Source organism: Perca fluviatilis, chromosome 14 (assembly GCF_010015445.1).
Source record: "Perca fluviatilis chromosome 14, GENO_Pfluv_1.0, whole genome shotgun sequence".
Lineage (NCBI taxonomy): Eukaryota > Metazoa > Chordata > Actinopteri > Perciformes > Percidae > Perca > Perca fluviatilis.
Window position 1 is genome coordinate 16,546,226 of NC_053125.1, and position 17,664 is coordinate 16,563,889.

Below are 17,664 nucleotides of genomic sequence, written 5' to 3' on the forward strand. Positions count from 1 at the left end.
AATGTAGGCCTTTCATGTGTGAAGAAGAGCACAACACATCAGCTACAACTGATGCAGAAACCACAGCTCAAAATGTACTTTAAGTTTATATGAATGGGGCTTATATCTAGGTTCCAAGCTCTAATGGTTAGCCCCATTCAGCCTTGGTTGTAATATGCTACTGCATGAGCAGTTGTTTAATTAGTTTTGATTTGGAAAAGGACGGCTCTGCTGTTACAGTCATGTGACCGGTGTCAATTTGCAGAGCTTGCTTGAGAGACTGTGGTCAGAAATACCAGGGAAGGTAAAAGTAAAGTTTGTTTGTTAGCTAACTAACCTAAAGAACTAAAGCTAAGTTCACTGAACACTAGTTAACAACTAGCTATATTTACCAAACTAAAACACTCCTCAGGTTGTTTTCAAATTTCGTGATGGGATATGGGGCCCTTTCAGGCCACGGACGCCCAGCTGCCCTGTCTGCCACTGAAATGAGGGACAAATGAAGAGTTTGTCACGGACCAATGAGCAGTACACCTGAGAGTCTCTCTCTTCGTCAAATTCCCTCCCCATCACACACACACACACACACAGCATGCTGGAGTCAGGCCCTGTCAGAGAATCGCCCCTGAGATTTGATCCATCCTCGTTTTTGTATGAATGGCAGCCATACAGGGGCTGGTCCATTTTTCACTCATCACAGGGTTTAGGACCGCACAGTGACCCGAATCACCCACAGGACCTTAGGGTGCTCTAACACTAGTATTTTCCAGGGTACATTTAGAAATGTATGTCCTTTTTTATTTAAAACAGATTTGTTGATCCAACTTGAGAGAAGATTGATACCACGCAGGTTTGTGAATATGAAGCTAATGCCAGCAGCCAGTTAGCTTATCTTAGCACACAGACTGGAAACAAGGGGAAACTGGAAGTGTAGCACCCGTAAAAGCGCAATGTGTTTTTACACTTCAGTTTTTGTACCTCAGTTAATCAGTGAGCTTTGGACAGAGACTGGCTAGCTGTTGCCCTCTGTTTCCAGTGTGTTCTCTAAGCTAAGCTAAGCTAACTGTCTGCTATTTTTAGATAAAAAAAAAAAAAAAAAAAAAAAATTTTTTTTTCTTAATTTAATAAAATTTCTTTTTTTTTAACGTTGAAAACAAAATGTTGAATAATTCCTTTAAGGGATAGTTTTAAAACATTTGAAGCGGAGTTGTCTAAATTACTGTGAGGCAGTGTGGAGTGTATTGTCGCCTAAATGAGTAAATAAGAGCCTGCTGGGTAATAAAACCAGCCTTGAATAAAAAATAATCCCACATGCAGCTTACTCACATAACTTAAACATTGTCCACTGAACAGTCAATTTAGCAACAAATCAGGTTTTCATGTGAGAGAAAATAAGTCTGTATTTCTCCCAGACGTAAATTCTACAGTCTGATAACTCTTAGGATGAGCTGTAACAGTGCATATGCTCATTCATGGCTGTTCCTGCAACTCAATCACATCAGACTGCTTTACCTTGACAGCTAGAAGTGGCTAGTAGTAAAGAGCACTGACTGATTGAGGCAGCAAGGATTCCTGCCAAAAAAGGAGCGCTCCAAACAAAGAAGAGGATGATGAAATGTATGATGAAACAGATGAGGTTTTAATCAGAATCTCTTTATGCTGGCACTTTGTGGGAATTCTTCACCTCATCAGCCCTATGTATCTTCTCCGACTGAACGACAGGCAACCTCCCAGAGTGCCTTGCAGCGTGACCTTTTCAATAATGTATAGACCGAGAGAAGGGAGACAAAACGAGAGGGGAAATGATTTCCTAACTCTGTGGGAGCCCCCTCTGTGACATTTACCTCTAGCATGGCACTCTGTTTTCTGTTTGTGTGTGTGTGTGTGTGTGTGTGTGTGTGTGTGTGTGTGTGTGTGTGTGTGTGTGTGTGTGTGTGTGTGTGTGTGTGTGTGTGTGTGTGTGTGTGTGTGTGTGTGTGAAGGAAGAAAAATGGGCAGGTAATAGTGAAGGATTGTAAAGCGTTGGAAGAGATCTATAAGAGCAATAGTTCCATCTAAGTGTGGAGCTGAGGAACATTAGAAATAAATAAATAGGAAATAAAGTAAAGAGAAAAGGTTAATGACTAGAGGTGACAGTTTTTGTCAGACACAATTGCAGGAGCAATCATCCTGTTTAATCCATCAGCTACCTGTTACCATTTCATACTTCATTAGCTGCACCCCCCTGGTTTGCAGCGATGGTTGTTCTCCACAGGGAGTCCCCTACCCCCTACCTGGACACATGGCATCTATCATTACCCCCCTGCTTCAGCTCTGAGCCTGCAGAATGTCACACAGCTGGAGCGTGAGGCTCTGAAGACAGATGAAAAAGAAAACCCTGGCGAATGTCATTAAAAAGACAGAGCATGCTCTTCTGCTGCCCACATTTCAGTTATAGACAGGATAAAGTGTAGCGCTGTATAAACCAACTTCAAGGATATGATTTTTACATGGAACATAACAGTTGAGAAAACAATCTCACCTCAAGGTGAATTTTGTGGTTGTATCTTATACAATCTTCATCATTTATATGGAGGTCTCGGTTAAATATATGGAAACATGAATTAGATGTTCAACTTTCCGTCTTTTCAAAACATTGAAAGACTTAAAGTTTGAGGTTCCAAGTTCGTTCTTGACCTCGGAAACAGCAGTTACGAAAACACTGTACTAGCTCTTCTGGAGGTTTTGACCCCATTTGATACTTCAGCTTTTAAACCAACATGGACAAGAAGTCCTTAAAGTGCTCAAAAACAAATTTACATATACAATGGACCTTTCGCTAAGACCTGCCCCCCTTAGTTACTTTTGCTACACCTGTGAAGCTTTCCGCTCTGGCATGGCGCGCATTCAGCTCTAAACGATACGGTGACAGGTTTACCGTCATAATTCTTTGTAACTTTTGTAACATTAGGTCCTAGATTTTAGCTTATTTTAGACAGACATAGACAAAAGCAGGCCTCTCATATCTAATTGGCAACTATCAATTTTTCTTGCTGAAATGTCAGCTGTAGCAGTTGTAGCTAGCTAGCTAATTAAGCTAACGTTAGCTCCATGACATTGTTGAAAACACCATCTCCCGCTGACATTTTTATGTTTCCAGCGGATTTGTTTTAAATGGAGAATCCTGTAAAGAGTTCATTGATGGTTAACAGTTACAGTAGGCTACATGCTATCATGCTAAAAGACTGAGACTAAACTGCATGTTTCAGGCAAAAGAGTCAGCATCCTCAAAAGTTGATTATCCATAAAAGACATGTAGCCTGAATAAAGCACATGTGTACATACATACAACAGCATAGTTTTTTTCATCATAAAATGTTAACTACAAAAAGTAATTGGCCTTGGAAGTAATGCTAGCTTACTACTGTAGTATTTAGCTTACTACTAATAATAATTCTACTACTACTACTATTACTACTACTACTACTACTACTACTAGCCTCTTATTTAGTATTTTCCAATTCCATTACAACTGGGAAAACACCATGCGCTATATAAATGTAGTCCCTTATGTGATGACCGTGTGATATGTTGATCATAAACTCCAGAATAGCTACTAAACGGACATTGTGGTGCGATGTTTCCCAGGAACACTTTTATAACACATTAAAATATGCAGAGGATTTGTAATGCCTATCAGTGTTTTATTTTATTTTAAAGGCATACCTATACAAATATTTATTTAATATTCTAAACAAATGTTTAAGTTTAGCAACACACATGTATCAGCTCCAGTTTAGGTATATTCACTACATACAAGTAAACTAGCACATAACTACCTTTATTTTGTTATTTCATTCTGAATATAGTTGTGGGTGCAGATACTTCTCCCTGCTTGTATCTAGAGAGAGATTTATTGCATCACAACACATAATATGAGGTAAGGTGTCAATTACAAATGGCCTAACTAAATATACTTTCTTTTTCTTGATTGTCTGAATGTCTCACTCAGTGTCTTGTGTGGTGATCTGCAGCTATTCGTGCTTCAACTGTGTCACGAGAAATGCTTAGAAATATTACCCACACCGCTGATGCCCAGTCCGTGGTTTAGGACCCACCAAAGGGTTACAAGAAAGTGAAAGGGATCATGAGACAACTAACGGCACAGGAAAGCAGATACGGTTTCAGATATTTAACTTTTCTTTTTTCTTTGTTATTGAATAATATGAAGTCTTCAGGCCTCTAAAAATTACTGGGTTAACTTAGTCATGACTCGTAAACATAAACGACTCAAGTCTTGAGAGCACGGAATCTCGCAGTTCAATGCTGACCCCTTGTGGATCAAACACAGTACTGCCACCAATTTATTCGGCAGGCACACATACTCTGACTAAAAGCGACAATTAAAATGCACTGTGATTTCTACTATTTCAGTGAGCCCTGTCTGGTGGTTGCAGCCTGTCGCAGCAGCAGCTCCCTGGCCAGGTCCGGCCTGCCGCTCTTGGCCAAGCAGTGAGCCAGCTGAGAGGCCTTGGGTTGGTGTGTGGCAGCGGGCAGCCCCCTCCTCCACATGGCCAGGACATGGAAGGCCTGGGTGGACAGGCTGTCCCCAGCCCGGAGCTTCACCAGCTGAGCGGCGCTTCGACGGAGACGCAGGGAGAGCACAAGAAGGGCTACTTCCTCCTCTGAAAGCTCCCCAGATAGCCAGAGAAGAAGAGAGTCTGACAGGGAATCTGGTGGGTGGGCAAGAGATGAACGATGGACACACTGGTGACCTGAAACTGATGCATTTATATTTTCAACACTAGCAACAGCTTGTTTGGGAAAATTAGAAAAATATCTGGGAACCTTTGATATTAAAAATATGGCAAATGTAGGCAAATTCATATGTACAATAATCAAAGTGATGCAATAAATTGTTCAACTGTAACACAAAAAAGGAAATATTAAGGTTAAGTATCTCAAAACATGTCACCCACCTGTCTCCTCCCATAACTTCACCCTAGCTGTGATGGGCCGATTAATGGTTCTCACTTTCTGAAATGAAACAGCAAAAATGTTAGGATCTTCTTTGATTGTGAAGGTCAACGTCTTTAACACAATGTTTAATGTAGAATTCCTTGTGAATGCTTCTGCACCTTGGGTAAAGTCAGAGACAGCTTACAGACGGGCTCTCCCAGGAGCTTTGTGTCCATCGGGACTGGTCGGTCACCTTGCCACCCCAGCTGACCTCTGGTTACCTTGTAAAACGTGGCCGTGCCTTTGTAGTGGGGGGAACTGTAGTTCCCAAATGGGTCCACTTCCGTTAGATACACCAAGAGGTGATTCTTCTGCTGGCTGTGGAAGGTGATTCGCTCATGTGGGACATCATGTTGGTCGTTTTGAGTTCCTGTTGTAAAAAAATGGACATTCAAAACCTTATCACTTCAACCAACTGAATCAAAACCAGTCAGTATGTCATCTTTAAGTGAGAAGGAAGCTGGGAGAGCAAACATACCTGAGACTGAACACACTGTACATGCATTCTGTTGGCTGCCTGTCCAAACATATAATTAAATTTATTATATGGTCTGTGCCACCCAGTTATGTGGCGACAAGCAGCAGGAAGACAGACCTGTTTAGACCTATGGTAGGTATTTGTAACCTGATTTCCCCAACAATAGCAACAACTGTTTTATTATGTTGATGTTGATACTTTTATGTGTGTTTTACTGCCTTTGAGTTAAAACACACTGAGTTTGGTTTACTGTATATTGTCAAACAGAAACCTGCTAATAGATTCTGACATGTAACTCTTTTGTAAAACATTTATCCTTTTGTCCTCTTTCCCTCCATATGAATGCCAGGGTGCAGGTTTAATGCATGACACCACACTGTTAGAATACCAAACCCGGGCAACTTTTCTTACAGTATATTCCATCTCTAAACATCATTCCAACTTTTTTAATAAGCAAATGTAAAAGTGTTTGCACTCTGGAACCCAGGCTTCTCAGGAAGTAGGGCCAGATATGTGTAGCCAAGGTAAATCATTTCTTATGACAGAAATGTCCTCACAATGACAAAAAACAAACAAAAGAAAACCTACGAGTCTGTTCAGATGAAAAAATAATTATTTACATGTACAAACAGTGACAACATGTGAAACGGGACTGAGAGTCTATAGCCATACTAGCTGCTCTGTGAGGGTGTGCTTTGAGCTAAATGCTAACAATGCTGATACTATTATTGACATGGAGCTTCTGATTTACTATTTCCAAATATATTTTGACCTGATGATGGCGCTAGGACTGGTATTAGGATTCATCCTCTGGGAAGCATGAATGCCTCGACAAAAGGTCACGGTAACCCATCCAATAGCACATTATAACCACAAATTACATGTAATCCTAGGGATTTAAACAGGCCAGTGATGGCCAATCAGGAGAAAATATATTCTGTCCTGACATGTTCCTATAACCAAAACATTCACTGTTCTGCCATTTCCCCCCATATTTTTTGTACATTGTGCATTCTTTTCTGCATCTGTGGAGCCTCCTTTACTTCCTTTTTTCAGTGTGCAGGCAACTTTTTAAATTAGTCAGTACCTGAACCTCGCACCCTACCTGTGGAGGTGATGTTGCCACTGAAACGGAGGAGAAGCTGGTCTCCTTCACACATGGAGATCTCTGCCGAGGTCTCCGGGAGGCCACTGAAGCCCCGGGCTCGCAGTTTGGACAGCTCCCAGCCGAGGTCTCTGCTGGGCAGAGCAGCCACCAGGACGGCGTGAGGCTCGTCTTGTCTATGCTGGAGGACGACAGTGGCCGCGTGGCAGCAGACCGACTCCTCCAGCTCCTCTGCCAGGGAGGTGATCCGGCAAGGCTGTAGTGGAGACAGGAGACGAACCACCAGCAGTCTGAAAGGTAGACAGTCAGAGACAGGAAAGTTAAGAAGTTGAGCTCAGCCGAGAGATTAGATTGTTGCTGAATAAAGGGAAGAGATGAGTCCATTATCGTGGGCCTGAATACAGACTAAAGACAGAATAAAGAATTCATATTACTGACTGAACATATATTATTCTCTGGGGAAGCTGTTTTAGATAAGAAAGAAGAAGAGAAGTATGGCACAGGAGAGAAATAATGAGAATCTATCCTTATTAAAGGAACAGTTCACAATGTATAGGTCTAATATTCATAATTACATTTTCCTAAACGGGACTAAAAGCATAAACGAAATCAGATACCTTTTAATTTTAATTATCACTTCTTTAGAGATGACTTAACATTCTTAGCATGTTCAACATAGAAATGCTAAAGCCTGGAATTCAAAGCATTTGGCTCCCCCCTTTATCCATACTGCCTTTCTTAAACCACTTATGTAAAGAAAATCTCACTCTAAGTCTGGTTAGTTGTAATGTTCCACATTTGTTCTCATGTGCCCATAGACTGAACATGTCTAAATGAAAGGCATAAAACCCCGGAGAGGTGGAACAGTAGTTGCTTGAGTGGTGAGTACTTCTGGATAAAGTATTGTCTATGTGTTTGACTCTAGATTAAACAAGGCAAGAATACCACTAAGTAAGGAAAATGCTAATTGATTGTGTTAAATGTTTCTCCTAAATCATTATACAAAATGTTTATTTATTTATGATTAGCAAACGACGCAAGAAACGCAAGGAATGTTAAAGAAAACACTTGAAATTGTTTATACTTTTAAAACTGCTACACTTCTTGATTACATGGTGTGTATGAAGTACTACTTCTGTATGTGTATGTACAGTATATGTTAATTGTGACCTGCCAGGGGACTGCACATGAAAATGATCTTTAAGATTAATCTGTTACAGCACCTTAAATGATTAGGGATATGTGTATTATTGCACACAGTCCTTTACATACAAAATAGATAAAGAATGGAAATTAAGATGGAATAAATGTAGCTGTGAATTTTTTTTAGGTTTTGTCTTTTATCATTGTGTGAGGTAAATAAGAAACGAACCAAGTGTTCCCAACTTCAAATATGTCAAATACAAATATTTTTTTTAAACTATTCTGTCTCTATAAAATGTCCCTATTCTAGCATTGTTCCGGTAGGGCGTCACACATCAGACCTCTTCATGTTGAAGTTTCCACCAGAGCTGATTGTCCACAAGTAAGAATCCATGATTTTCACATGACTTCAAAAATTAACTGTCGTCTTCAAATACGCAAAATCACACTCCCTAATTTTTTGTTTCTCTCTCTCTGTGTGGCCAGGGGCAATGTTTGCTTCCTCCTCTATGTGGTTGGAGGACTCGTGATGACGGTCACTGCTGGTAGTCGGTGCGTGGATGTGGCTATGAGGACGGCCCAGAACCCTGCTAACCTGCGGCGCCTGTCAAACACACTCATCCGGCTCATGGGCCTCCGATACAAAACACATGTTGTGAGTAACCTGTAACTGTTTAACTACACACAACTAAGTACAATACACACTTTTTGTAAAAAAAAACAAATTTATTTTTTCTAAATGGGAAAACATCAAAAACATGCATTAAATATCATTGCTTTAAATTTAGCCTAAGATTTAATTCCAATAGAACTCTTTTTTATTTTATTTTTTTTTATTTACAGTTTAGAGTCTAATCATTGTCATTATTTAGTCATGTTCTTTTCTGTATCTTGCAGGCTAACTCTGTGGCAAAAGGAAAACTAAAAAGGCTGTTTTTCACTGACAGGTATCAAAGAGAGTTAAAGTTACTCATCACTAATATAGGGCTGGGAAATATAGCCAAAACCTTCTATCCCGAGGTCATTTCATATTTCGATAAAGATATATATCACAATATTGCATGTTTTCTGGTAATTCAATAAATAAATAGTCCATATCAAATAACCACATAGCAAACCCTATTTTGGTGCAAAATTAACATAACGTGCAAGAATCAAAACGTAAAGTGCCATCCAAGTGATGTATGTGTATGTGAATATTGCCATAACGCAGTTCGGCCTCTAGTTTTTCGACGTCACGTTAGAAACAATGTAGAAATATATACGAAAGGCATTTTGATATCGTTTTGAGGACATACATCGTCATATCACCCAACCCTACTCACTTTTCTCATAAACAAAATGAGCCAGTTTCAGTCCTTGTCTTCATCAAATATTCTTTTCTGGCCTCTATGTGTGATCCAGTTTCAACAGCCTCCTTGCTATGACAAGAACAACACTGCAAGGAACTCGTCATTTCAAGGTTTTAGGCTGGTGTCCTGAGAAGCAAACACACCTGGAGTCTACGAACTGCGTCTCAGCAAACAGGTACACAATCAAATGAAAAGTTTTTTTTTTCTTTCACTTCAGTTAATCTGTGATGTCTGAGAGTAGTTCCTGTTCTGTGGTGAGACGCAAGATTTATTACATCCTCATTTGTGGTGTGAGTGGCCTGCCCATTCTGACACTGCGTATAGGAAACAACAGCAGCAAGCTGAAAACATTCCATCCTTCAAATCAACTACAGTGGTTGATCAACTGTAGCAGGAAGGCACAAGCAAGAGGAGATGTGGTAAGATACATTACAACACAACTCATGTGTGTGTCAGATAAAGGTCTTCTTTTGATACAATACTGTATGTTTTTCAGATTCTTCTTTTACTGGGTGGACAAACCAGAGAAATCCGCAATGGATCTGACACAAATTATGCTTTAAATGACAATCACCCTACAAGTCTGACCCTGGGCTTATCTCTACTGTCTGTAGTCCTTCTATGGATGTTTCTGCCTCATATTGCAGTTTGTGCTGGGATCTGTTTAGGTTGGAAGGTACAACAATATATCCACTGAGTGCTGCAGTCACAGAGAAAATCATCCAGGCTTTCATTTTCTATCCACTATAACGCCCACTATTTTGACCCAAGCCTCTTTTTGCAGCTTCCAACTGGCTCCAGAGTACTGTACCAAGGATTCTAACAAGATCAGAAAACTATATTACCTTTTCTGATGCCTCCCCTCAATAGCTTCTTGTTAGCTTTAGAATTTAATCTACCATTCTAATATTTATCCACAAAGTGCTATGTGGTATTAAATAATAAGGCCCTAAATATGTGCTGTATACCTGAGCTCAAAGTCATACAAACCTGACCAAACCCCCACAATCCACTCCGTCCATTTATATTTCCTACAAACAACTTAAATACACTTTTCCTCATTTGCTTTAAATTGAACACAATCTATTTGGATTATGTGTGTGTGAATGGGCTAGTACTGTAGTGTGTATGCATCTTTCTTGAAATAAGTATTTCTGTTGTCTAGCTGACCTGCACCGCCCTTTGGATCAACTGTGTTTGAAGTTTGAAGGACTAGCCTCTCATTCTCAACAGCCATGTATATATTCTCAGCAGCCAATTCAATTTGCAAGAATTTAAAAGGTGACATTATTTTGCAAACCTGTCAAAGTTCTCTGTCAGCTCAAAGGACACCAGTCCATTCTGCTGGTTCCTCACTGTGGCTTTATCCAGGACGCTCCACTGTTTGTCTCTTGAAGCCAGAACAATCAGCAGCTCATTGGACATCTCCTTAGACTTCACAGAGGCGACCAGGACTCTGACAGAAACATTAAAAACACAATATCTTCATATAACAAGACTAGGAGTCTCTGTGAGGCTGTGCTTAGGGGCAGGGTGCTGCTTTGATGCTACATCCCTACATTAGCATGCTAACATGTCGATGTTAAACAGTAATATCTACCATGTTCAGCATCTAAGTTCAGCGTGGTAGCATGCTAATTGACGGATACAACTGAGGCTGATGGAAATTCATTTGTTTTGCAGGTAATTAGACATAAATATTATATTTGCATTGGACAAATTGAAAGTTTTTTCACTAAAGACAAAGTCAGGGGATCACCAAAGCCACGAGAATGCATTGTCTGGGAGTCATGAATGTCTGTACAATATTTCAGGAAGATCCATGCAATAGGTGATATTTCTATTTGGACCAAAGTGGTGGACCAACTGACAAACAAACATGGCCATCCCTTTAGCCACGTTGCCATTTTAAAAAAAACACAACACATTCTGCAGCAGTTAATGAATAACGAATCATACTCATCTGGGAGCTGCCACCTGCATCTCTGGTCTCTGATTTTTGGCCATTGATCCTCTGATGTCTGTATTTCAATTCATTAACTCACCTCCTCCTGTGGGACGCAGGTTGATCCAATGGTGGAGAAGCACTAACAGGCCGAGTTTGGTGGTCTTGCTCCTCCCGTTGTCCCCTTGTGTGTCGCTTCTTTTTGGGGTTCGGGGGACAGGGAAGGGTGAGAGTGAGAGGTCTTCTCAGGGGCTGAGAGGATGGGTGGGTGAGGTAGAGTAGTGGACTTGTAGACACCACCGAGTGATAGGCATCGCTCCTGGACTTGACAGCTGCCAAAAGGACAGCATCTACCGGCTGGATCTGAGGCAGAGGAGGAAACAGCTGTTCTGCATTATATAAGCAGCAGTTTGGACAGAGATGCTGTGTGATATGAAAAAAGTGTTTCTTCCCACACTTTTGTTTTGCCAAAAGCATGCCGTTTCATCAAAAAGAGCCGTGTAGAGGGGGAGCTGTTGGGTTTTGACGTAAGATCAAGCAACAAACTGGAGTTAGTTTACAGATTATTGGACTCGGAGGTTGATTCAAATTTCAGCCACAGCTGTTCATTTAGCTTACAGCAAACATCTGTGAAAACTCAAGTCAGTGAATTATAAGCAGTCTGTCTTTGCTTTTTATACCCTTCTTTCTCTTACCATGGCTTTGTTTTTTTGGAACAATTTGAATATTTTAAAGATTGAGTTCTTTTTCAAAGGTTTGATCTCAAATTTACAAAGATGTTTCTACCTACTTCTCACTCCCAAACAGCCCACAAAACACAACAAATTAGTTAAGTAAACTTATACGCTTGTGTTAAAAGTATAGTGGCATAGTGATCAAATAATTTTCTCCATACCATGGTTTGTGCCATTACTGGAGCCGTGAAGGATCCTGGGAGGTAATTCAGACAGATTCGGGGGTCCATGGGGAGTTTGAGTGACAAACCCTTTGTGGGAACGGTGTAATTTTCTCTTTTCAGACAGGAAACCACTGCAAACAGGCCCAGGGAGTACACCCTCACCTCTGCAAACGAGCTCTTACAACAGACATAAACAAAACATAAATGAAATCATCTATTTTGGCCAATGTATTTGAATCATTTATAAACAGAAAATCAATATTCTCCCTGATGTCAAATCTGGTTTTCCATACAAATATCATGAACATGAACAAAAACATGATGTAAGCAACAAGGACATCCTAACCACATTTTACTACTCATTTATTGAAAGTGTGATAACCTTTTCCTTCCCTTGTTGGTTTTATTCCATTAGTCTTCAAAACAGGAACTGCTTACATCAAACTGTTGAAGTCTGTTCCAGAATTATTGGACACCCCCTGAGAGCTCTGTCCACCCTATGCGAACAGCAGACCTTGAAGACTGCCTGTAGGATCCTTCGTGATCCATCACATGTCATGTTTTCCATGTTTGAGTGGCTCCCCTCAAGGTGCAGACTCCACTGTCAAGGCTGTAAGACCTAGAGGAGGAAGGTGACCTTTGTCCCCAGGGCTGTCCAGCTCCTAAACTCCCAGCCCCCCCATCTCCCAAATCTTTGGACTGCACTACAATACTCCGTAGACTGATGACTGACGCACTCACCCCATCCCCTTTCCCCCTTTTTTTCTTTTTATATATTATTATGTATCTATTTATTTTATTGATGATGTACTGTATGTGGTGGAATATGCTGCTCTTTGTGTCATTTAATTGCCCCCTGGGGATGAATAAAGTGATTTGAATTGAATTGAATAAATACATAGAAACAATAACTTCTAGTAACTAACTAGTTGATGGCATTGCTGACAGTAAAATAAAAGTTAGTGTTTTTAAAACATAGAGAACGTTACCCTCTGCCCTCCGTACGTGCCCTCTGTGGTTACAGGAGTGACGTAGCTCGCCCTCCTCTCCCCATCAACTATCTTCACAGCGACATCCCTATAGCTGCCGCGGTAACGTGCGCAGAAAGGCACAATCACAATCACAGGGAAGTGGACGTTAGCTCCGTCCTGAACTTTGACCCTGATCACTCTGCTGACCAGCTCCTCCGAGGCGGTCACCATCAGGCAGCTCAGGGTGTCGGCCACCTCACATCTCAGGACTTCAGCCACACCCATGGGTGCTCTGATAAAGCATGTGTCTGGTACATCTGAATGGCTGTCCTCCTGTTCACCAGTGAGCCTAGAAATCATTTAAAAATAGATCAGTTATACAGAGATATAAAGCTCATAATGTACAGATGACATTTTGTACAATATAAATGAATGATAAAGAACAGCTTTAAATTGCATATTTTTGCTTCCTGCATCATTACCATAACAATGTGTATCTTTGCTCTTAATGTTAGTAGTAGTAGAAATAGCGTTCATCATATTTAAGCTACATTTCTAGCAAAAGGGCAACCATCTTAAATATTTCTGAAATGCTGGAGCACGCACATTTCCATATCAGCTTCTCCCAGACTCGGCCTCTCCTTCTGATCTGAATTTTCCTGATTTGTTTGGCTTTTGGACAAATCTGGGCATTGACCTGAACTCTATGAAGTAGCCGGCTAGGTGGCAATAACATGTGCGCCTTTTGATGAGCCATTGCAGAGAGTTTGCTTCTGTATCAGTGAGCAGAGGAAATGAGGGGAAGGTATAAAATCATGTCCAGACTCACAAGCTTGGCAGCTCCATGTGGAATAAAGACTAGGATGCTGAACATGTGGAATGTTGCAATAATGTTCTAGCTCTTGCTGTGCAGCCAAACATTGTTCAAACAGACAAAACTTTATTTTAAATTGTAGTGGAGGTCCCAACGTTTTCAAAGACACCAAATATGACTGGCTGAATATTAAGGAAATGTGTATTGCGATGGAATGATGTAGCCACAAAAACAATTCTTGGGTTTGAATATTTTACTCCATGTAAACATCATATACCTTTTAATAAAGAGCTGAAACAAGCTGATACAAAATATATGACACTGTCAAACAGTGCGGACAGTGTACCTTGATTTCGTCAACTTACCCTACAGTGATCCATCCAATGTTTGTCTTCTCTTTGCCCTTGTCATTAACTCTATTTGTGTCATTTTCCGTCTCCAGGAAATTTGTCTGACTTTCTGGAGAATTACAGTTCTCATTTTCACTTCCTTGAATTTTGACCACTAATTGTTTCCCTGTCTCTTTCGCATGGTTGCAGTCAACACTGGAGTGTGATGTTTGTTCAATGTCTGGTGATGGCATTGTATGGCTTTGATCATCTTCATCCTCAATGTCCTGTTTATGCCCGGAGTCAGATTCAAGGGCATCATGGGAGCTCAGGTGATTGTTGTCATCTTCGGGTTGCTTTGGTGCTTTTGGATCTCTGGTCTCCTGAAGTGCTGAGGCCTCCTCTGCACATAACTTGAGGATTTCTTCGTCCAGCTTAGTTATGACTGTGTTTAGTTTGTCCATAATGTTCTCTATGTCCTCCCCAACACTCAGGAACATTTCACTGAAGGAGTCTGAACAAGGTGTGACTTTACATTCTGTATCTATAATAAAACAGACATATAGAACATAGGCGATTGTGTTTATATATCACAACAATAAAATAACTTTTACTTGACAAACTGCATTTTTGAGAGCTAATTTACTGTATATTCTTAAACTACTCTCTAAAACTATGAACTATATTGCATTGTGTGGACTACTGCACAGTTACTGATTCACACAAGTGCTAATAAACTACTTCTATGTAATTAAGTCAAATGTTGTGGTGGTTCATATGTGTTTAATGTTTACAGGGCATTTGCCTCACAAATAAATTTAAAATGTATGCTTAAAATAATTTTGCTTGACAATGCTTTAAATTCCACTCAAACCAGAACTTGTTCAGCCAACACTTAATCCCATTGTCATGCTTACATTTAAACTTCCACTGACACTTGAACAACTTTCAACATTTTAACTTCCACTGACACTTTTGTACATGCATGTATACTTAAACTGACGTCCGCAGTTTGACAGATGGTTCCAATTCCACTCCTCTTCAACGGTCCTTCAACATCAACCACCACTTCAGCTGCTTACATTTTTTGAACTTTAGCTGACACTTCAACTTTTTCTCATGCTTATACATATCATCTTTAACGGACATTACCTTCACTTCTTTGTCTTCACAAAAAAGGTGAGGAAAGACATGCATCAGTCAGATCAACTCACGTACCTGTTGTGGACAGATGTTGTTGATAATTGCCCCCTGCTTGAGACTGGTGGGCGCGTTCTCTGAGAACTCCTCTCCATGCTGTCACTCTGTCAGAATGAAAAACACTCAGCTCCCTCAGCACTCCCAGAACTCTCTGCTTGCACGCTCTCTTCTCCCGCTCTTCATCAGCATTTCTCCCTCTCTCTTCATCGTCCTCTTTATCTTCTGCTGGACTGAGCATCCCTTCTTCCCTGCCTCTCTGTATTTCCTCTCCTCTGCCTCTACCTGGTTCTCCATCTATGCATCTCCTCCAACCCACCGTTCCATTACGGTGATCTCTGCAGCGTCTGACAGCTTCAAGCCCTCGAAGAGTTTCCGTCAACATGTTTAGGAGACTGTGTTCACTCCTCCTGCCATGAAGAGACTCAGCTTCATCCATCAGTTTATTCACATGCAGATTTGCATCCATGCTGAGCTGAAAAATACAACAGATCAGGGTCCGAAGTTTCTAATCCGGCCTGTTTTGTGCCCCTTTTTCAGTCCGTGTTGCACATTGCTAAAGCAATTCACTCCTTTAACAAAATAATGGTGAATAATATCAAATATTCCCTAAAATACATTGCGTTCCCTTGTGTACCTCCTTTTATATTTGAAGCTGAAGACCCCTTGTTCGCTACGTCCTTGGCATTTAGTGTTACTGTGTACAGCTTTTTTAGTTTACAGGAGCCAATGCTGTTTTTATATGGCTGCCAGCAGTAAAACATGTTGCCAAGGCGACCCCTGGAGGCGTAGCAGGACGGGACAAAAGAGGAGCCACAGAGCAAGAAGTTCACAGGAATCCTCCAGACATCTCATCCCTCTCTTCTATTCTTCTGTCACTCATTTTACTGCATAGTAAAATACGTCAGCTCTTTAAATTCACCCACTCCTCAATCATTCAAAAAACATTTACTCAAAGATGAATTTTGCAAATTTCTTTCAGTTTAAATAGCAGAAATGCCACTGTCAATGTTTTGAAAGCATATATATGTTGAGGAGGAGGCCGTAGACTTACATGGTGGCTTTAGTGCATTTTTCGGAAACAAAGTCCACAACAACACAAACAATGCGTGGAGTGTCATTTTGTGGGTTGCCTGTGGAATTTCTGGTTTTACAATCCTTAAACATCTGTGGTTGAAGAAGTATTCAGATCCTTTACTTAAGCCATACCATAATACCATAGTCCAAAAGTACTGTATTATCAGCACAATGTACTTAAAGTAGCAAAGCATACTGTAAGCATACTCATATGCAGAAACATTCCTTTCAGAGTGCTAATTGAAAAATGTTTATAATAATAATTTCCCCCAAGGTGGAGGTGGCAGAAATGTAATTGGATATAGCTTGTAAATGCTTTGATTTATTTTACTGGTTTAATACTTACACACTGCATCATATTTTATGAGTTTATCTTATGTTTTTGCATTTAAAATCTTAATCAGAAAAGTAATTAGAAAGTGGATGGACTGACAAAAGGTCTTGCTGTCTAAGTTATATCACATTAAGATTTTAATTACCATAGTTTAATCTGGATTCTCACAACCACAACAATCAAATACCACAATGTTAAAAAATTTTTTACAAAGCTGGTATATTATTCAGAATCCATGTGAATCTACAATAAAAAAATATACACTTGTAGAATATATTTATTTATTTATTTGAAGAAAATGGCTCTGTTCTATTCAAGTGTCTGAGTTAGACATGACAGTGTGACAGTGAGCCATCATGCACAATACCAGGACCCTTAAAGTTTAAGCATCTGAAGCAGCAAGATGGAATATTGCCATCATTCATGTTATTAATTGCTCCTGTGCTTTTCCTTCTGTGACATTTCAAAATGTCTTCAGTGAGAAAGGCCTGTTTTTCTCTGACATTATTGTAACCGTTACCTAGAAGCTACAGTGCTGCAGCACTCTGTCACCATCATGTGGCTGATGCTGCCTACTGTACCCTGTTATTTTATTACTTATTTTTATCACTTTAGATTTTAATAGTAGCAATAGTGTCCATCTGAGGAGAAAGAAATACACATATATTTTTTTAAATATACTATTAATGATAGTAGGGTAGAACTGTTGAAAAGGATACTGGTCCTGAAGAAATAGTATTTTGTTCAAACTATTTGTCATTAATCCTATTGCTAATAGTATGAATAGTATAGGAATAGTAGCCTATATCGCATGTCATAAAACAATATAGGCCTATTGTGTTTATATGCCTTTTTGAGTAGCCCAAATGTTTACTGTACATTTGTCTTTTAATTGTTTTAACAATTAAATGTTTATTATATTATATTATTAATATAACACATTTAATAGGAATGAAAGGGTATGAAGGGGTAGGAGTACATAAGTTTTACTTCTTCCTAATCCTTTTTGAATGTGTAAATAGGTCTTTAAGTACAAGAAATTAT

The 17,664-nt window shown here is 39.9% G+C and overlaps 2 protein-coding genes across 3 annotated transcripts; one reads left to right on the forward strand and one right to left on the reverse strand.

Annotated features, from left to right (window-relative positions):
* Positions 1-3,739: 3,739 nt before the first annotated feature.
* On the reverse strand, positions 3,740-15,901 carry dthd1 (death domain containing 1). 2 transcript variants are annotated; one of them, XM_039822083.1, is made up of 10 exons: positions 15,231-15,901; positions 14,049-14,556; positions 12,888-13,218; positions 11,896-12,075; positions 11,101-11,363; positions 10,356-10,511; positions 6,561-6,850; positions 5,097-5,347; positions 4,938-4,995; positions 3,740-4,691 (listed from the first exon to the last, which is right to left on the reverse strand). In XM_039822083.1, the coding sequence occupies exons 1-10, from the start codon at positions 15,676-15,678 to the stop codon at positions 4,384-4,386; spliced, it is 2,793 nt and encodes a 930-aa protein (XP_039678017.1). In that variant the 5' UTR covers positions 15,679-15,901; the 3' UTR covers positions 3,740-4,383. The 2 variants fall into 2 exon arrangements, with proteins under 2 accessions (XP_039678017.1, XP_039678016.1); XM_039822082.1 differs by having other exon boundaries at positions 3,740-4,739.
* Positions 6,787-10,427, forward strand: LOC120572713. Its single transcript, XM_039822084.1, has 8 exons — positions 6,787-6,857; positions 7,379-7,441; positions 8,014-8,085; positions 8,190-8,358; positions 8,601-8,650; positions 9,108-9,230; positions 9,380-9,474; positions 9,552-10,427. The coding sequence occupies exons 3-7, from the start codon at positions 8,051-8,053 to the stop codon at positions 9,444-9,446; spliced, it is 444 nt and encodes a 147-aa protein (XP_039678018.1). The 5' UTR covers positions 6,787-6,857; positions 7,379-7,441; positions 8,014-8,050; the 3' UTR covers positions 9,447-9,474; positions 9,552-10,427.
* Positions 15,902-17,664: the final 1,763 nt, after the last annotated feature.

Excerpts from the sequence above, each read along its gene's own strand:
- dthd1 (XM_039822082.1), bottom strand. The coding sequence starts at position 15,678 with ATGGATGCAAATCTGCATGTGAATAAACTGATGGATGAAGCTGAGTCT. Across the intron at positions 14,557-15,230 it reads ACAACATCTGTCCACAACAG|ATACAGAATGTAAAGTCACA; the intron begins GTACGTGAGTTG and ends GTTTTATTATAG. Across the intron at positions 12,076-12,887 it reads GCACGTACGGAGGGCAGAGG|AGCTCGTTTGCAGAGGTGAG; the intron begins GTAACGTTCTCT and ends GTCTGTTGTAAG.
- LOC120572713 (XM_039822084.1), top strand. The coding sequence starts at position 8,051 with ATGTTGAAGTTTCCACCAGAGCTGATTGTCCACAA. Across the intron at positions 8,359-8,600 it reads TCCGATACAAAACACATGTT|GCTAACTCTGTGGCAAAAGG; the intron begins GTGAGTAACCTG and ends TGTATCTTGCAG. Across the intron at positions 8,651-9,107 it reads AGGCTGTTTTTCACTGACAG|TTTCAACAGCCTCCTTGCTA; the intron begins GTATCAAAGAGA and ends TGTGTGATCCAG.